The sequence below is a fragment of the Pholcus phalangioides genome, unplaced genomic scaffold (genome assembly GCF_987345545.1).
Source record: "Pholcus phalangioides strain wild (caught in Gottingen) unplaced genomic scaffold, Ppha-v1.0 ptg000013l_1, whole genome shotgun sequence".
In the NCBI taxonomy this organism is placed as follows: Eukaryota; Metazoa; Arthropoda; class Arachnida; order Araneae; family Pholcidae; genus Pholcus; species Pholcus phalangioides.
In genome coordinates, this window is record NW_028301606.1 from 33,496,651 (window position 1) to 33,517,758 (window position 21,108).

The 21,108-nt window shown below is 34.5% G+C and overlaps 1 protein-coding gene across 3 annotated transcripts in view; it reads right to left on the reverse strand.

Annotated features, from left to right (window-relative positions):
* LOC149078981 (cell adhesion molecule Dscam1-like) overlaps nt 1–21,108 on the reverse strand; it is a 265,953-nt gene that overhangs the window by 22,833 nt on the left and 222,012 nt on the right. For all 3 annotated transcript variants that reach the window (XM_089241228.1, XM_089241230.1, XM_089241229.1), the window contains exons 20-22: nt 19,012–19,197; nt 14,489–14,782; nt 13,222–13,401 (exon numbers count right to left, since the gene is read on the reverse strand). In XM_089241228.1, the coding sequence (XP_089097354.1) occupies nt 13,222–13,401; nt 14,489–14,782; nt 19,012–19,197 (660 nt within the window). The remainder of the gene's footprint in view (nt 1–13,221; nt 13,402–14,488; nt 14,783–19,011; nt 19,198–21,108) is intronic.

Consider the following 21,108-nt stretch of genomic DNA (forward strand, 5'->3'; position numbering starts at 1 on the left):
AAATATTCTCAAATTATTTTCTGCTGGGTTTTCTTTCTCGTTAACAAAAGTATCGAGATATACCTCTGGGAATGTTCTCCAAAACGGAAAGTAAAGAACAAACGCTGTTGTTAATGCAAATTTGCTAGAAATGAAACACAATCTTTAATGCCTAGAATGTTAATTAACGTCAAACAGTAATATTTTTGATGATGCTTCATTTAGTTATCTTTCTTTTTCTCTTTAATTTATTCCATTTCTTAGGGCTTATCGTTTTAATTATTTTCAAGCGTTAAGTGAAGATCAAATCTCTTTCGCCTTCGAGGAAATAGTATTTTAATACCCCAATTAGCAGCAATAAATCCGATGTATATGTACGATGTATAACTACGAGATAGATTCGAAATCGTGTTGCTGCAAACAAGGCATCCAATTATAATATTTGATCAAGAGGTCACGTGAGGACTAAAAACAAATGTTATTCCCTGATCGATTGATTTACCCTACGTAGTTGAAACTTACAAAGCATCAGGGATGTGAAAACAAAAATCGAAGGAAAACTAAGGAATTGTTTGCGAATGACGATATTATTTATGATTAATATTTCTCACAAAAAATAATTTCCTACTTTGGAAACTGAAATGTATGGATGATTATATATTTTAATTGGATATCACATTTTCAGATAAAAGTGAAGGGAAATCTTCTTGACAGTGAATAACATATATTTTCAGAAGATATTTGGATTGGTCATCACTGGAAATGTTTGAAATTTAATGATATAAATTATTATAATTTCTATGAAAATCAATTTTCAAATGTTTTGTGGAAGTACTATTTGTGAACGTACTATTCCAAATTGTAAAATTGAAAGCGAAATCTAATGATCACTGAGTATTCCGAGCTAACGCTAAAAAAGTTTCCATTTTTACACGGGTCAATATGTTTAGGTTCATTAATTTCTCACTGGCATTTATGAGATATATCACCTAACTTGTGTGATAAGACCACACACACACACACGCCGATCATACAATACTTGTATGTACCGATTTATTAGAAATTCCGCAGGGAATATGTGCGAGGTGCATTACTGTTGAGTAGCGGTAGGTGATACACCTCGACGATCTTTATATTTTTGTGTCCAAAACTATAACAGAGTCATCTTCCAATTAAATAGAGAAATGCCACTCACAAGAACAGTTCTACTGTTAAAAGTCGCATTACACCGCATATGATACAGTTATATCATGACAAATAAAGTTATACCATGACAAATAAATTGAATGAAATTTTGTACAAAAATTTTAAAATACTGCAGTTTTATGTTCCACTTGGGCTCGTCTATCCCGTCTTTCATTTGGCAGAACATGTTCACCACCACCTTCGTATATATTGCATACATACGTATATGTTTTGTGGTACGGATATAAGGAAAACTGTATTATAGTTTAGGTAAACGATAGAATGATATTTTCCATATACTGATGCAAAATGTGTGCCATAACATAAAAAAAATTAAAACATTGTCTTTTTTTTTACATCTATCTCTACAGAATTTCTAACGAATTCGTATGTGGCGGAATGTGTGTTCTGCGCGCATGACATCCTCACATATTTAAGTTATTACCAGATCTGAGCTTATTTCGTTTAAAAAAACACCACTCTGTCGATATTTCTTAAAGTTCTTATTTTACAGAATAATAAAAAGATTCAGTTGATAATTTTCACTTGCAATGGAATCAAATTGGTTGTAAAGTATGTAGAATATACGCTATCTCCTTGTGAGGACCTAATTCACCGCTTTGAATGATCGTTTAGCGTATTGGCTCTTACAAAGGAAGTTTTAACTCCTTCAAGGTTACATTGGGGTCGGTGATATTAAAACTGGTGTTGGTTTTGCTGAATTAGCTCCAGTGTTTGAGGTAATGAATATCCTCGACATTCTAATGTAATTAGTCTGTTGTCACTAATTTTTGCGTCGAATTTTAACTTTCAGTTTTTTATTTATTTCCTTATTTTATTCACTTTATATAATTTATATACATCAATAGGCATCATTGTTTTATATGTATTGATCTTAAGTTAATTACTAATTTATATTTCGCACAACGTCAATGTGATTTCTATACTGGTTATGCATTATTATTGAAATTTAATTTTCACTTTATATCGAAAACTTCAGTCAATTTGACAAAATCAATGCAATATTCGAAATCAGCACTCTAAAATTACTGAAATATCTTCAGCAATGAAACGAGTGTTGAGCAGTGTAATTAATGTAATTAATTGCAAAAAAATGAGTTTTCAAGAAACAGACAAAGTATTACTCATTTGGATGCGGGAAATTAATTCGAATTGCACTGCTGGTACGGGTGAGGGAAAACTGTTGTCATGTTGTTAGAGAAAGAATATAGATATAATAGGAAAAATATATGGAGTTGTGTGAGTGGTGGTAGTGGAATTCTTGTATCTGTTCCCAAATCTGAATAAATATTTTTTTTCTAAGAAAAAAGTTGAATTTTACAAAGAGAGCGTAGTTATTTATATTGCATCCTATCTAATGCAAATCAGTGAATGAATTATGCAGGAAAAAACGTTGAAGAGAAAATCAGAACTTAAAATATATTTCTATGTAGAAAAATCTATATAGAACGGAAATATAAAATTAAATTTCCCAATAAACTAAAACCAGCTAATCCGAGACTTATACAATATACATGCATATATAAGCATATATTATGCCTACATCAGCTAAGCATCATTTGAATAATTCAAAAATATCTCTAAATTCGAGATCAAATGAAAATATTTCACTAAGATTGAAATATTTATGATTAATCCTCAAAATACAGGTATCTATTTAATTATTCACTAATTATATAAAATTTATATCTTCATCGAATGCCCATGAGAAATTTCGAAAAGATTGGGAGTAGTGCAAAAGTCTATCGAATGATATAAAATGGCCGGAGGCTAAATAATTAATTCCGCTGTTTCAAGAAAACAGATGCTGCAAGAGCAATGTTTCACTTAGTTCGAGACAAGGAGGGGAAAACAAGGCAGAGAGAGGAGAAAGAGAACGAAGAGTTCATCTTTGAAACTGAACATGAATACCTCTCCACGCCCTCCAGGGTATTGAGAGGAGAAATTGTACCAAAAGGAATTTTTAACGAATAAAAAAAATGTTTGTTCTGATCAAAATGAAGAAAAATAGTTCGAGGTATATTTTTTTCTCTTTTACTTTTCAAATATTTGTATACATTATACTTACTCTTAATGATGTAATTAATTAAATAACAGGAATTTGGCCTGGAAGACAAAGATTTTACGAGTATTTCTCTTTTAATCAAAGTATATATACATTTTTTTTTGGAGATGAAATGTGAAAAAATTATTGCATATACAAAAAAATTAACTAAAAATGTAAATAAACATTGATTAATATAACAAATGTAAAAAGATATTCAATCATTGAATTGTTTTTCTTTTATTGTTACAATTTTAAAATTTTCCTTCCAAATTATTTTCATGCTCAAAGTGAATAATTAATGATCAAAATGAATATATGCTCTCGAATGATATTTATGTAAATGAATGCACAATAATGTCTCATCATTTAGTGACAAATTGAATTTTTTGTCAAAATTGTCACGAGATTTTAAGCTGAAGATTTTCACGTTCGCTTGGGTAATATGTTTTGTTAATTCTATCATATAATTTGGGAATATGAGGGATGTGTTCAAGCGAATATTTTTGTGAGGTTGTACTTTATTAATTGAAGTTGTTTTATTATGTAACCAGTATAATTTTCGGACGGGACGAAACGAAGACGAAATACACGAATTCCATAAAACGGATAAGAATAGCATGAGTACAAGCAAAAAATAAATATACGACACAGACCCCTTATCGTATCATCAAAATAAAACTAAAGATAACATTTCATTACAACAGTTTACTAATGAGAAAGCAATCAGGTTTTTACGTAGAGTTAGGTGCAGTATATAAAAGTATATTTAAAAAAAAAACAGGAAGTTGGAGAAAGAAGTAGCTTATGCTATGCATTTAATCGACAATACACATGAAGCACATGTTTTATGTGTTATTGAAAACGCCCGAATTGCGACCAAAGCGTGACGGGCCGGCCATTTCACGTAGCGACCAGGAATTTTAGCCAGGAATCGCAGAATTGATTCCGACTTTTGCCGGCCATTTCGTGAAGTGGCCGGGGATCCCTTTCCAAAGCTAGATGTACTGATGTAAAATGGTCTGGTAGGAAAAATCTTTTTTCTTATCGCAAGGTATGATACATGTCTAATCAAAGCAGCTGTATTGTATTAGATCCATGTGGTGAAAAAAAGAGAAATTTGAGAGAAAAAGCTATAAAAGAGTAATTACATAAACACATAATTTTTTTCTGCAAATAAAAAAAAACATTACAGCATTTTCACTTCGGTTTGATGTGCTGTCATAACTAACTTGCGCATCACGAAAAAATACGTCAACTTGATATGATTTCGAATCGTTTCCTGTTATCGGACTCTGGCCAGTGAATACTGGCGATTTCGCGAAATGGCCAATTTTGAAGTTATATATATATATATATAATCCAAACACTTGCAGACACGGTTCATGATATGCTCAAGTTAGAAAGCCCAATTTAACATTATGCCTTATATTTGGATTTCAGCTACTTCTTGAGCATATTGGTGGAAGACAATAAGCGTATAGTGCTTGTGAGGGGATTGTGTGCCAGGAAGAATGTCATAATAATTCAATAATTGACTGTCAGGGCTGGAAATATTTCTCGACATGCCCAAGGTGGGTAAAAATTTCGATCGGCATGTATTTTTTCCACCACATTCATGACGTGCGCATATACATGGTGAACATGGCATGTTTTGTTAAATAAAAGAAGGTAATAGACGAGCCGAAGTGTGTGGATTATGAAACAGTATAATCAACCCTATTATAACTCGAACCATTTTCGAGTTATGGTGGAGATAATAGATTATAGATTTTAAAAAAATACATCAAGTCTGGAAAAAAATCCAAATTTATGGAGTTTCTCGGAGTCCTACACGCAAATTAAGTATATGTATATTTGGGAGAGGAAAATCTATAAGATGAACTCAATGTCATTGAAATATCTGGATTTAATGGCGGGCTAAGTGTTGATAGAACGGCGAAGTCCCAAATCGAATCGCCTCCAAAATTTTCAATCGCCAATTACGCAAACTCTTTTAGAGCTATAATCGGTCAAATTTATCAAAAACTTTTCCATTGTACCAGCTTTCGGAAAAACCATATCGATGATCTAGTTCGGCAGAAATTCAGTCTTTTGTTTGCAAAAAATGACTGATATCAGCAATCGTCGAAGTAATTTTAAGTTTTGGCGACAATTCCATTTTTCCACACACCAATCTCTCAATGCTTGAAGTTCGCCATCAAATACAAATATTTCAATAAAATTTGGGTCACCCCTTATAGGATTTTTCTATTCTTTTCAAATACGTACAGTATCTGCTTGTAGATCTCTTAAGAAACATCATATATTTATATTTTATCAGACTTGATACATTTTTTTCCTCAGTAATCGATTCTCCAACATAACTGGAAAACAGCTCGAGATATGACAGCGATAGTAGAGGGTGATCCATGTTTCACTTGGGCTCGTCTATCCCCTCTTTCATTTAGCAGAACATGTTCACTCCCGCCTGTATATATACAGGGTGATTCAGAAAAGATGGGAACAACTTTAAGATGTGATAGTAACCAATACAAACATTGCCATGAAGGAATGAATGGTCTAACGTAAAACGCAAACGAAATGCATGGTGTTCGTTTTCTCACGATAAATTTCAACAGGAATGTCGTTTTAACGTTTGCGGAGCGGCCGTTTCGAAACGCGCTGGCGCGCTAATATTTTGTGGTTCGGAGAAAAAGGTAACTATCAGTTTAGGTAAACGATGGCATGATATTTTGCATATACTGATACAAAATTGTGCACCATAACATAAAAAAAATTAGAACAAGGACATTGTTTTAAATCTTATCTGTACATGCACCTCGTACACATTACTCTACAGAATTTCTAACGAATTGGTATGTGGAGGAATGTGTGCTCTGAGCGCATATGAGATACTGACGTCTTTATGTTACGACCATATTTTAGTTTGTTTTGTGTTCTTGCTGATGTTGTCATCTGCCTTCCACATTTTGAAGTAAAAATGGTAAATGTTATGTTCTGTAGGTTTATCTGAGCTCTGTGGAGAGACTTTTTAGATGAGAGACCGGCTCGCGTATTGGCAAAAAAATTTGCATATACTGATGTACAAAGTAAATCCACAGCATGTAAGAAAGCAATTATCAGGATAACAGTAATAAAAACAGCAGTCCTTAAACCCACTAGGGTGGCAGGAAGTATAATCATGAATCAGTGGATAACTGACATGACAGAAAAAAAGTAGCTGAAATATTATAATTTCGCAAGAGAAGTATTATAATTCTGAACAGTAAACTGCTCTCAGTTTTTCCTAGAAGGGCTGTCGTATGTGTCTACTTTTTCCTCTCATTTATTCCAGAGTATAATTCAAGCTACTCTATTTTAACTATTGGAAGTTACCAGAATCATGAATCAAGAACGTTTTGAACGCCTAGTCAAACAGAACGTGAGATGTATTGAAAATCATTGAAAATATGCAACTAGCACTTTCACTTGAATGAATTGAATCAGCCTACTTCCTTAAAATTATCATACTAAGACACAGTGTCAATTTTATCCTGATGCATATAGACATTTCCCGATACATCGTATTTTGAAACGATTATGCAAGCACGTATAAAGGTTTAACCTAAATAATATCCATGGAAAACAAAAACCCCAATCTGATAATGCATATTTTTTTCATAGAAATTTTCAAGAGTTTATCGCTACTAGAATAAATTCATGGCTACTGGAATACGCATTAGCATTAATCGATACGTATACTCTACCCGCCCCCCTCTTCTCTATTATAGTTGGTGAAAGTTTCTTTTTTTCACAGATTTCAATAAAGTAACGTTTCGCAAGCGATAATCACCATGCATTAATGCATGAACGAAAAGTTGAACAAGCAGTTATAACATTGTTATGTATGCTCTGTAAGAAATTTTATGCAGAAAACATTTTTTTAATAGTGGATTATGGAGGGGGAGAAAAAAAAAACATTCAAAAAATTTCGCCAAATAAAGTTTGTTTAAAAACAATAAAAATACACTAAATATATTCAAACATGATTTTCTTTTCTTCAGACATTGCATAATTTCCATTCATTTTAACAAACATGAAATTCATTAATTTTTAGCATTTTTTTCTCATTTCTGTCTCGGAAGAACGAGGATGAAATACGAAATTACTAATCAAAGGAAATGAGATTTTGTATGTATAGGCATATACACATAATTCATCAAAAAGCAAAGCCGATAATAAAAGAGAGAAAAAAATTGTTCAGAATGTTATGGAATTATAATACTGACGAGAGAGAGAGAGAGAGAGAAAAGAACTTCAATTCTATACAGCATGCTATGATCCAAAAAAAGTCCGTTTCATTTTTTCCCCGATAACGTATATCCTTACATAATTAATATAAATACTTTTAAAATAAATTCATCTATAAAGTAATTATGTACTTTATGGAAGAATATAATAAGTTAGAGTTGTAATCTTATTATGGAACAGAATAATATTTAGTTCATTTCAATTAATGTATTTACACATGGGAAGGAAGAAGAAAGTACATACTAAAATTTAAATAATAAAATCATCATATATATAAAGTAAATATTCATATTCAACACATACACACACATGTATTGTTAATTATGAATATTTATTTTAATATCCTTTAAAAAGCTTTTCTGTTTAGAGCGAGCCGTTTTATAGCTTTATGGATTTTAATGGGGCATATTATGCACGGTATTACTCAGTATTCAGAATATCCTAATTAAGATGTAGTTTTCATACACGTACATAACTTATATGGAATTTGTGCTATTTTCAGGGTTTATAAAAAAACTGATTTTTGGTTTAAATATCATTCACATTGAAAACAATAACAGTTATTTAAAAAAAAAGCATCAAAACTTCTACAATAGTAATTATTTTAAAAAATCATTAGAACTTCTACAATAGCAATTATTTAAAAAATCATTAAAACTTCTCATAATTAATTAAAATGAAATGTTTATTAATGTACATAATTAACAAAATTCGCATAGTAATTTATCCATAAATATTTCTTACATGTTAATAAATACCAATTTTTTCAATTTAATTATTTTATGGCATAACTCAAGGTAATATTTTGGATTTGAAAATTGTTAACATTATTATTAACCCTAAAATAAAGATGTTTTCTCCAATTACTTTCAATATGTTTAATTAGAATGCTATTTTGAAAAAAAAACCTGTGTAAAAACTAGGTAAATACAATATGTTTAATGGAAGCATAACTAATGCAGATTATTTAGCAATGATTAATTAGCAATAATACAGGATGGTTATAACTAATGTTCTGATTTCAAATTACTATAAAATAGGAAACACTGATCAGAATGACTTGCAAATTGATGAATATTTCTGAGGCAATGTAATTTTGTATGGCGAAGGGGAAGAAATACTTAAAAATGTCAAATGAGACGACACTGACCCCATCCAGCACATGGGGAATTTGCTCACACAATAAAAACGATACGATAGCCAGTCGGGGCAAAATAATAGCTTAATTAGCATGGCAAAATTTCATAATTCATGAAAACATCACAAAAATGAGTAATATAAAGAAACTACATACACAAGAAGTGTTAAATATGTTGTGAATCGTGTACTGGTGGTGAGGTGGAAGAGCAAAGATGTTTGTTCAACAACAGATGCCGTGGTAATGATGCGGATGTCCTTTCAATTCACTAAAGTTTGCAATCCGACACATAACATTTTTGGGTATTTCCAAAGCTAAAAGTTGCAAGAGTTATATTAGCGTTGAGGTAACGCACTAATAGACTTGACTTCATAGTCATATAGATTACTAATAGTCATCCTTTACTGTCAGAATGATTCTTCAGCAGCTGCTTTGCTGGTGTTGTAATGTGCATCTTGATAAACATTATGCTATGCCTCAGGGCTGGACAAATAAAAAAAAATTAGGTGTCAGCTAAATTGTTAGGACGGAAGTAGTTTTCCCCCCAAGAAAAACAGTCCTATAATAATAATAAATAAAACATTTTTTTTTTTTCGGCACTTTACGAACATTATGTTGGAAGACATATTATTGCGAATTCAAAAAAAAAGTTGTGTCATACTTACACTTCATTTTAGCATTAATACATATACACTGAAGAGCCAAAAAAACTGGTTCACCTGCCTAATATCGTGTAGGGCCCCCGCGAGCCCGCAGAAGTGCCGCAACACGACGTGGCATGGACTCGACTAATGTCTGAAGTAGTGCTGGAGGTAATTGACACCATGAATCCTGCAGGGCTGTCTATAAATGTGTAGGAGTAAGAGGGGGTGGAGATCTCTTCTGAACAGCACGTTGCAAGGCATCCCACATATGTTCAATAATGTTCGTGTCTGGGGATTTAGGTGGCCAGCGGAAGTGTCTGAAGTCAGAAGAGTGTTCTTGGAGCAATTCTGGACGTGTGGGGTGTCGCATTATCCTGCTGAAATTGTTCAAGTCCGTCGGAATGCACAATGGGCATGAATGGGTGCAGGTGATCAGACAGGATGCTTACGTACCTGTCACCAGTCAGAGTCGTATCTAGACGTATCAGGGGTCCCATATCACGCCAACTGCACACGCCCCATACCATCACAGAGCCTCCACAAGCTTGAACAGTCCCCTGTTGATATGTAGGGTCCATGGATTGATGAGGTTGTCTCCATACCCGTACATGTCCATTAGCTCGAAACAATTGGAACCGAGACTCGTCAGACCAGGCAACGTGTTTCCAGTCCTCAACAGCCCAATGTCGGTGTTGTCGAGCCCAGGCGAGGCGTAAAGCTTTGTGTCGTGCAGTCATCAAGGGTACCCGAGTGAGCCTTCGGCTCCGAAAGCCCATATCGATGATGTTTCGTTGAATGGTTCGCACGCTGACACTTGTTGATGGCCCAGCATTGAAATCTGCAGCAATTTGCGGAAGGGTTGCACATATGTCACGTTTAATGATTCTCGTCAGTCGTCTTTGGTCCCGTTCTTGCATGATCTTTTTCCGGCCACAGCGATGTCGTCGATTTAATTTTTTACCAGATTCCCGATATTCACGGTACACTCGTAAAATGATCGTACGTGAAAATCGAAATTTCATCGCTACCTCGGAGATGTTATGTCCCATCTCTCGTGCGCCGACTATAACACCACGTTCAAACTCACTTAAATCTCGATAACCTGTCATTGTAGCGGCAGTAAACGATCTAATAACTATGCCAGACACTTGTTGTGTTATATAGGCGTTGCTGACTGCAGTGCCGTACTCTGATTGGTTCTATATTTCTTTATTTGCATACGCGTGTCTGTACCAGTTTTTTTGGCTCTTCAGTTTAAAATGTTATATGCCAAAACTGACTTTCGAGTGGTCATGGCGACCTGGCTCCTGGGATTTTTCCATCCCTACTATCCAAACACTGATGTTGTTGAAATGCTGAAATAATTTGGTTGCACAAAATAGATTATACCGCTGCAATTAAGTGCAACATCATCTAATTATACATTTAAACGTTTTTTTTTTTTTCTTGCGCTAAAGAAAATTTTATTGCCTCAAGAGTCATCATGCAATTTTTCAAGTCGTTCCGATATATATATATATATATATATATATATATATATATATATATTTTTTTTTTTTTTTTGTGATGTTTTCATGAATTATGAAATTTTGCCATGCTAATTAAGCTATTATTTTGCCCCGACTGGCTATCGTATCGTTTTTATTGTGTGAGCAAATTCCCCATGTGCTGGATGGGGACTATATATATATATATATTCTCTCATATATATATGTTCTCTTACGAGTTGAATGGTGTCACTCTCCCGGATGCAACTAGGCTCACCGATTTGGGAATTCTCATTGACGAGCGACTTAGGTTTTCTGAATATTGTTCAGCGGCGGTCAAAAAATCGAATAAAGGTGTCATTGGTCTCATTTTCAAAAAGGTCTCTTCGCATTCCCCTAAAGTCATTATTCAACTTTTTCGAGGATTAGTTCGTCCTGGGCTGGAGTATGCTGTAAGGTTTTGGAGACCATACCTACAGAGGGACATAGAATTGGTTGAAGGGGTGTAGAGAAGAGCTACGCGTGTCCTTATTGGCACACAGGGCTTGAGTTATGAAGAGACTTCATTTTTTGAATATGTTTACATTGGATGTACGCAGGTGTCGAGGAGATATGATCGAAGTGTTCAAAATTTTCAATGGGATGGATAGGATGGACCATGAACTTTTAGTACACCGCCAATCGTCTGCTTTATCGATTCACTAGTATGATCACCTTTTACGATTTCACCAGTTTCGATTGGTGAGGGACAATGCAAGGTTATGGTGTCGCAGGGAATTTTTCTCTAATAGGGTTGTTAATAAATGTAATAACTTACCCCCGGAGGTAGTAAATTGTAACACAATTGACACGTTTAAAAAGAAATACGATAAACAGGTTGGGGTGAATCGAGAAGCTATACATTCTTAGAATAAGACAACCATAAGTATTCTTTATGGGCATTGTATAATATTTTATCATGTGTATATATTGTTTAGAATTTGTGTTAATTGCATTTTTAATGGGGTTGCTGTTTTTTTTTTAAATATATGACATCCATATTTTTATGGGCATCTTTTTGTCGGCCACTTCGTTGGGCATTTTACCTGTTGTGGCGTTGTATTTGTATTAGTATAACTGAGTAATTTCCAAATCACTTACTACTGTACAGTAGAACCTTGATTAACTGAAGGGGGGGGGGGGGGGGAGGTAATCGTGAAAGTATTAAAACATTAAATTCAATATAAGCCAGTTTGTGGTATACAGTATGAGATGGGCTTCTTCTTATGAAAAGGAAATGACACTAGTATTTTTCCTTTAGGCACAGCTGGTGTCTTCATTGGATTATAAGACCACCTCTGTGTGTGTGTGTGTGTGTGTGTGTGTGTGTGTGTGTGTGTGTGTGTGTGTGTGTGTGTGTGTGTGTTACTATTGTTTCTGCTTCTTTGTGAAGGGGAAAAAGCCTGTGAGCGGATACACCCCCACATATTTATCATATTTAAGTATATGATGGAATCCTCATTCATGAATTTGCTTAAGATACAGCATCAGAAGATATCCCAAAAATAGAAAATATGATAAGCATGTGGAATTTTTGTACAGTATATAACTTTAAGGTGATTAAGCTACTTATTATATGAAAACATATCATCATCAGCCATTTTCAGTCCATTTTACTCTGTCTGATGCTTTGATACTTTAGCCATCCAATTAACACAAGCCAGTTTTCTGGTCTCGTCGATCCATTGCGTGGGGACGCTTTCTCGGACGTTTAACATCACGGGATACCAATCCAGAACACTCGTGGGCCGTCTGTTTTCTTGTCCTCCAGCAATATGTCCAGCCCATTTCTATTTCAAACGTTTGATTCTTTCCATGATATCATATACCTTTGTGTGGTTCCTTATCCAAGTGATTAGTTTTCTGTCTCTAGTTTTGATGCCTAACATGCATCCCTCCATGGCCCTTCGTGTTGTCTGTAGCCATTGTATCGTATTGCTTGTGAAGTGCCCTTGTTTCAGTTCAATCACAATTTTTTGTAGTTGAACTTTATCATACCGATTCGACGTTAATATAAACTCAGCAGCAGAAGCGTACCAGTATGTCATAGTTGTGTAAGATTCTCGTCTTCCACTATTAAGGTTACCGCCAACGTCGACGCCTTCGAATCCGTGCACGAATATCAGAAACATGTTCTTTACTTACCCAAACTGGGGCGACCACCGATAGATAGAGCCTTTATTCCCCACCAAATTGCACGGATTGGAAATCGCCGTATAGCGATATATGACCGAAGTTAGTGTGGGGTAAAATAGTATGTCATAGCGGCTGCCGTGATATTTCGACGTAAACAGCCAGGAGGATATTGAAATCGTCACTTCCTGGTGAAGACGTATATTCATGGGGTTCTCTTTCAAATTAATTAATTATCACAGAGCGTATTTTACTCACCTCCTTGATCATAATGCGTTCCAGATCTGTGTGAAGGGTTTCGTCTTGTATGAAGTGCACACACTACTATCGTCACGACTATTACAATCACCACCGCACATACCACGGGAACAATGATACTGAGATGCTTGAATAGTCTTCTGTCCGAAATCGTTTGCGTTGTCAGTGGAGGAACGGTTCCTGAAAATATGTGAACACTTTATTGTTTTCTAGATATAAATCCCAATAGAAATTTTGAAAAGAAATCAGTACTAGAAATCTATTAGGAAATGTAAACTACACAATGGGGCCGTCGTAACCCCGAGTGCTTGGTTCTTCCGCGAATAGCAAATAATAGTGTCTGTGACCTAACTAATGTGTATCTTCAAACCGAGGGTGCATAATATCCGGTCTGAAAGACCAATCTGATCCATAAGAGGATTGCACATGGTTTGCAAGCAAATTTATAAAATGCTTCATCATTTTCAAAAGTGTGGGACGTGAATCTGACTGTTACACCATATATATTAGGAAAATAATTAGGTAACTGGATTGTGTGTGATTGAGAGTCATACGTCTGCATTAATTAAAGCAATTCGGTCGACCGTATTCATATTTCTTTCATCACCGTTATTCATTGGTAATTGATCCTCTGAAAAAATAATTCAGATATCATTCAACCCGCGAAAATAATCCTGACACACAAATATGTTTGTTCACTAATTAATAATGTGAAGAGTTAAATAAAATACTATGAAATTGTAAGGAATATTAAGACAAATGCATCGACAAAAAGTCATTTTTTGTTATATAAATAGTTTTTAATAATAATTATCTGCTAAGGCGGACAGTTGAAATGATAATGATCGACACCACTCAGCAACTGAGGTAGGGCCGGGCGAAATTCGACACTCGCTTTCCTGTATTACGTATTTAACCATGAACATAAGCATCGTTTTTCGGAAACGTCGATACGGAGACATAGATAAGATGGTCATACTGTAGTCTAAAAAAAGAATAAAATATAGATGTTCGTATAAAAAAAAATTTCTCATTTAAATAACTATACAACCCCTTGCAATATTAATGACGCATCTGAGGTCCACACGTTCTTTTTTGTTTTTTAATACTTTTTTTTCTAATCGGAAGTATGCTTTTAGGATCTAGGGTTCACCATTAATTTGCGGTTGGAGGAGTTAGCAATGTCCCCTGTATAACTGCATGGTGTTATATGATACGAACCATTTTCACTATACATCCACTGTATATTTAATGATATCATACTCACCACCGAATGGTGTCAACGTCGCGAACACATACTCTGCATCCGTAGTTCCTGCGTCATTCTGCGCTGACATCATTAAATTGTACCAAGTGCTCGGTGTCAAGTCTGACAGCAGCAACCTCCCAGTTTCAGGAAGAACGTGGTTCGACACCAACAGCCATTCGCTACTCTTCTGTGATTTGTACTTGACGACGAAATATGAAATCGGGCAACCGCCACTCAACCAAGAATCTAGGTGTAACATGGCGAACGTCGAATTCACTGAGAGAAAAGACGCTTTGCCTGGAGCTACAGGAGCTGTAATAAAATAGCAGAAAAAAACCCCATTAAATGTGCAAAACACACTCACACATTTGGTATCGAATAAACTGCAACAATAGTAGAACCCGAGAGTCTGTACATGCATCAAGAATTGCCCAATACAAAAAAGTGGAATTAGTTGTATTATCACTTGCACCATAGCTTTTTGATCAAGCAGGAGAGAGAGAGAGAGATAATTTTATTATTATTTCCCATAAAGAATTCCTTTTTTTTCCTATCTCATAAAACATGTATAACCACGTTTGAGAGGAAATAAATAAATATAAATAGTGAATGGGGAAAACTCTGTGAACCTTAATATTTATTTTTAATAGAGGAGAAATAAATAATTTCGTTGGGCAAAAGCACGTTTTCACAGAGAGACCAGTCCATTTAAAACCTTTAATGTCAGTTATTCGCTCCATGTTCAAATGCGATTGTCTACGCCTGCGAATGAACTCGTCACACGCTCGAACGTTTGCGTGTTTTGGGAATCTGCTTCATTGTAATCTGACATGGTCGTTACTTGAGCATCACGCAGTGTCATCTGTGTTAGCAGTTTGCTCTTCGAATTCACGAGTTCATTCACGGGCAATGTTGGCAACATTCGCTAGTCTCTTCACACTTCGCCTCCTCGTGCACACACACACACACACTGCAAAAGCCAGCCCAAACAGATACACGTACACACACACAACAAACCATCAGTTGCTTGCTTGCACGGAAGGCTCTAAAGTCTGTCAAAGACCACTGCGCTTTCAACTCTTGACGGTGGTTCCACCCTACCTCTCTCTACTTGATGGAAAACTGTTGTGAATTTAATGGAAAATCGGATGGGTGACGAAATTGCCGAGAGAGAGAGAGAGATTCTAACGGTTTCAGTGCTAGAATTTTCCTTGTAGAAAACTTGCTGACCCAATCTAGAAATCACGCACACGTCATCGGGCAGTTGCTTGTTAGTACACGCAACGACATTGCCGCAATCTTTTCGACCGGAAGTAATCCAACGAGATTAACAAATTACTTGGTGCTGGAAAACAACGAATTAAAACAATTCGAGCGAAGAGAAATTTTGAATATTGCTTCGTTCTAAATTGAATTTTTCCTCCTATTTGTAGCATAAATAATTAATAAATTCGAGGCGGTAGAAAAAATATGTTTGCATAAATGGAAGAAAAATGTTGAGGATAAATGTAGAAAAAGAAAAATGAATGAAACAACATATATTATGAAGAAATTGCAAGAAAATTACAACATTTTTCTTTCATATTATTCTAAAGATAATTATTTGAAAAATCGGAAAAATATTTAAAAAAATTAATTCCACTATACAAAAGAGGGAAAAATGAGTGAATTTTACTTATTTTTTTATTTATCTATATATATAAACACACATCTTTGATTAATTAATCTTGAATTTTGAAACACATCGGGGAATTTGAAAACTTTAATTTTTTTTTACTTTTACCTTCCATTGTTCCATTGTTTTTTTTTTCAATATTACGTTTTAATCATGTTCGAGTCTTAGAACTGTAAAGAAAAAAAATTAATGTTTGATGAAACCTTTATTAATTAATTCAAAACCCTCTCTTTAATTAGTTCTGTCAGTTGTATATCCCTTGGTATTTGTGAATACGGAGAAGGTAATTTTGGAAAGCACTTGAAATAAAAATTTATGGACGAAATTATGATAGAAAAACATTTACACGTTTTATTGTATGTTTTAAATTTTTTTGAAGAATTGAATTGGTAAAATACGTCATCATGCTTCCGTATTTGTGGAGTGAATTTTCTGCATGAAAAGGTAAAAAAATGACGTATAGTTGACGTATGGTTCGTTTTAATTTTCTTATCCACTTCAACTATGTTGCAAGTTTATAAATATGGGTTTGTTGGCAGGTAAAGCTTAGCGATACTATTAATAAAATTATATTATTAACAAAAGGATGACAATCAGGGTTCTTCAGCTGCTTTTCCGTGGACCAGTGCGGTGCCGGGATTTGAGAATTTCCCGCCAGTTCACGAAATATTCCGACTAATTCAAATGACCACTACGCAATTTTAGATTAATTAAATATTATGCCGCCTATAAATACATTGGTTTGTATATCTGTCTTTACCGTCAGTGTATGTATCTGTAAATTATATATATATGTATTTATATTATTTCTGACCCACAATATTTTTTTCCTATCAAAAAATTATTTCTCACATTTATGTATTTTTATATATAACGGTTCAACAAATAATTTCTCACATTTTTCACCAGTCCACTGCTGTAAAAAGGTCTGAAGGACACTGCTGAACTGAACCATGTATGCAGTTTGCGAACATTATTTTGGGGAAATTTTCTAGCAAATTGGGTCATGCTGGAAAGGCGTTTTGTGTGTAATATGTGGACCCTAAGGTAGCGTGTTTGTGATGTCTGAGAAATGCTTGTTTCTTGTTCTAGAAGTGCTGATATCGGTCTATTATACTGGAAGTATAGAAACATACTGGAAAGAAGAAAAATATTATAACAAACAGATAAAAAATTGAAAATGAATTGTGATTTCATGTAAACACTTTTTGAAAGGTGTTTCATAACTTGTTACTAGGATATATTCATAGCGATAGAAAAAATAATAATGAGTAAATATAATTATGAGTATAGGACAACTTACACAAGTTTTAGGAGTTTTTTCTCTAGCAGGCTTGTGAATAAATGGAATAGCTTACCTCTGGGGGTCGTGAATTCACACAATTGACACGTTTCGACACGTGATCGAAAGATTACGATAAATAGATTGGAATAAATCGAGAACCTATCAAAACACTGAGAAAACCGTAAAATATTTTATGGCAACTATGATTTATAATTTATTATAATTATTGGTTTTTTGTAACTCTTAGTGTGTTAATGTATATTCATAAAATATATCAAATATACAGTAGCCCAATATCCTTTGTTGTGGTCTTTGTATAATACAGTCGGATCTCATTATAACGAACACCAAGTGACTGGAGGAATCACTTCGTTAAAACGAAATTTCGTTATAAAGGAATTCCAAGTTACCTTAGCATTGTTTTATCTAAACTTATTTTGGAGATTAAAAAAAATGTTCGTTAAAACGAGATTTTCGTTTTAACGGTATTCGTTAAAACGGAATATGACTGTATATACATTTGACATCCATATTTTTATGGACATCTTTTTTCAGTCACCTCGTTGGACATTTTCTTTGTTGTGGCCTTTGTATTTGAATTTCAATGCGTTATAAGATTCACTGAGTGTAGCGACCCTTTTTCGACTGTTTATTATCATTCTTTTTATTATTATTATTATTTATGTCAGTGTGGCAACATGTGTATTTTTATGTAGTCAAAGCCGACTACCTTTATTGTTTGTTTTGCATTCGGCTTCTCCGTAGGTCTGCCGCACGCTCCTGCTATTAAAGTTATAATGGATGTATAAATGTTAAATTAAGTCATGTAAATAATTAACAATTGCTATATTCTAGTTGTGAGCGAGCCTACCGAACGACAAAGCGCCTCCAACAGCGTGACATTAGTATTTCTTCGCTATTCGTGATGCCGTAAATAATGCTGCAGATAAAAATTAGAAAGGCGATGTATAAAATATTCCCTAGTCATTTATTGTGAAATCAAATTTTATCATCCAAATTATGCATTCAAATACAGAAAATAACAATGAGTAAAATTATATGGTAACTAGGACTTAGAGAGTCATCGGCCTCAAGATCGATAAATTATAATATAGATAAAATTTTGCATCATTATTTAAATTATTTATACAAGTAAATAGTTACAACATTTCTTTTTCTGAGCGAAAACGTGGATATTCTTAAAAGATAGGAAGAGCAACCATCTTAGAGACATTGAAAAGTGTGATAAGATATTTATATATCAGATTCACTTGCGAAATTAATTAAAATTTTGCTCGTCAGCATATTTCGACTCTATGAATTTCAATTTCTTTGATAAAGAATTTCCACACTTTCCAATACTTTCGTATGAAATATTTATATTCATTTGTCATCCTGTGCCTCAACTTTCTGAATTTAAAAATAGCTTTAAGCCCCAAGCGTTACTTTCAGCTTTGAAAGATATAATTCTAGCAGTCTATGCTAAGAGTCTTGAAAATGTAACTGAATTTTCGAAGTATTGATTTTGCCTGAAATATTTTAACTCGTGTGTCAGTAAAGTAGAGAAGATATTTTATTTACCTGTCCCATCTGTTTTCATTTGAACTGTATCTGAAGGTTCACTGTTGCCAGCTTTATTATAGCTTATCAACCGTACTTGATAACGAGTACCGCAACGGAGAGGCTGGAGATTGTACCGAGTTGTATCGACGGGTAAGCGATGTTGTATCCATTCGCTTTTTTCTTCTCTGTATTCAATCAGGAATCCTATAATGTATATGTAATTCATCACGAAAATGAGGATTGTGATGCTTCCCCGTTCACATATTATGCATCTCAAATATATTTATACAATAAAAACTGAAATACATTAAAAAAATTGATTGAAAAAAAAAAATCTGAATGTATATATAATTGTGTGCGTGTGTGTCCTTCATACTTCTATCAGTAGTAGCGAATTTTAATTTCTTTTTTCTGAAACAAATAAGTAATTTAGTTGAATTTACTGGCAAATGAAGGCAAACTGATACGTTAGAGCAGAGGTAGCCAACCCGCCGCACGCACCCTCGTACACATTCTTCTATTTATGGCAGACCATGGTATTAGGAGTGGCACACGAACGCTTTCCAAAAGTTAAAGAAATTCTACTCTATTTCTCACAATCAAAGAAATACTCCACAAGTTTAAAACAATCCTTATCTTATGAACGATGTTCTTGTAGGCTACCAAACGAATGTTTAGAATGGCCGACGCTCTTAAAATAATAAGTATGTGATGAGGTTCTGCACAGTGCGTTTCTGTTTGGTTTTTCTACTTTTGGGCATAACTAGTTGTGGACCTCCCAGGTGTATGACATTCAGGATCGTTCGCATGGGGAACATGCATTGTCTAATACACACATAGTGTATCCATGACATTAGCATAATATGTCCTTGAATTTTTGGGGTGGGGGTGGGTTAGGACTTCTTGCGAAGTTTATTGAGTCGGAGGAGGGGGTAAAGCACCCCGAGTCAAACCCTGCATCCTCAGGTTCCGGTGTCTATGTCCGACATGGTGTAGGTAAGTTGCACTTTTCGACAGGTTTTTATACATGCACTAACTGTGTTAAGATAATCGAATTTATGACTCAAAAGCAACAACATTTTAGAACTCAAAAGATTGACAAACTGAGTATTTTTTTGCAAAATAGAGTACAGCTGGACAATATTTTGCAGGAACGGAGAGAATGCTCATGTCCCGTAAAAACGGGACGTGTATGAGTGGTTGGCATGTTAAAATTTGTAGCGGCACGTGCATCAAAAATAATCTTGATCAAGGCATGGCTTAGTAAAGGTTCGCTCTACCTTGGTCAGAGCAATTAGTTTTTAAAACATTTGTTACATAACCCCCTCTTATTTTTTAAATTCTTTCTCATCTTTCCCCCCCCCCCAACTCAAACCAATCCATAGGATCCTGTGTGTCACATCTCCATAGCTTTTAAATACTTCAAATTAATTAATTGCTGAATCCGAGGTTCATTTCACTAAACACATGTCGAATAAGCTAAGCATTTCTGCAAAATTTCAGAATTTTTGGGGCGTTAGTTTTTTTTGTAGTCATACGGATGATCTCAAAAACTGTAATCTGAGAAAATCGCGGTCAAAGCATTTTTTCTTGTATATGTTTACACTATAATTCATTATTTCATTCTTTTATCCGAAAAAAAAAAGGAATTAACCAATTGACACAAATTTTTTCGCATTTTATTTGCAATTGAATGAAACATTTTTTGAAGTAATTTTTAAAAATTCGACTTCAGGAAACACCACCTGTAACACAAGACCTCCGCACAAAGCTTGTGACGTCAATGAAGAAGTTCATTTCCCCTATTGCCATTGGATATTTATTGCAAAAAGAGGTAAAAATTTCGCATGCGTCGGCCTGCTATATCCAATGCCAATAGGTGAAATGACCTTCTTCAGTGACGTCACGAGCTTTGTGCGAAGGCGTTGTTCTAGGGGTGGTGTTGTTTCAGGGGTCGTGCCACCCCTTAAATAGAACTCGAGTAGCACCAACTTGAGGACTGAGTTGACTTGAATGCGTCCAGTTGACGTTTCTCCTTTACACGACGCTACTAAAAAAAATCTCAGTGTTGGAAAATGAGTAAGAACTACACTGTATTTAGTTTGCCTTCTCATC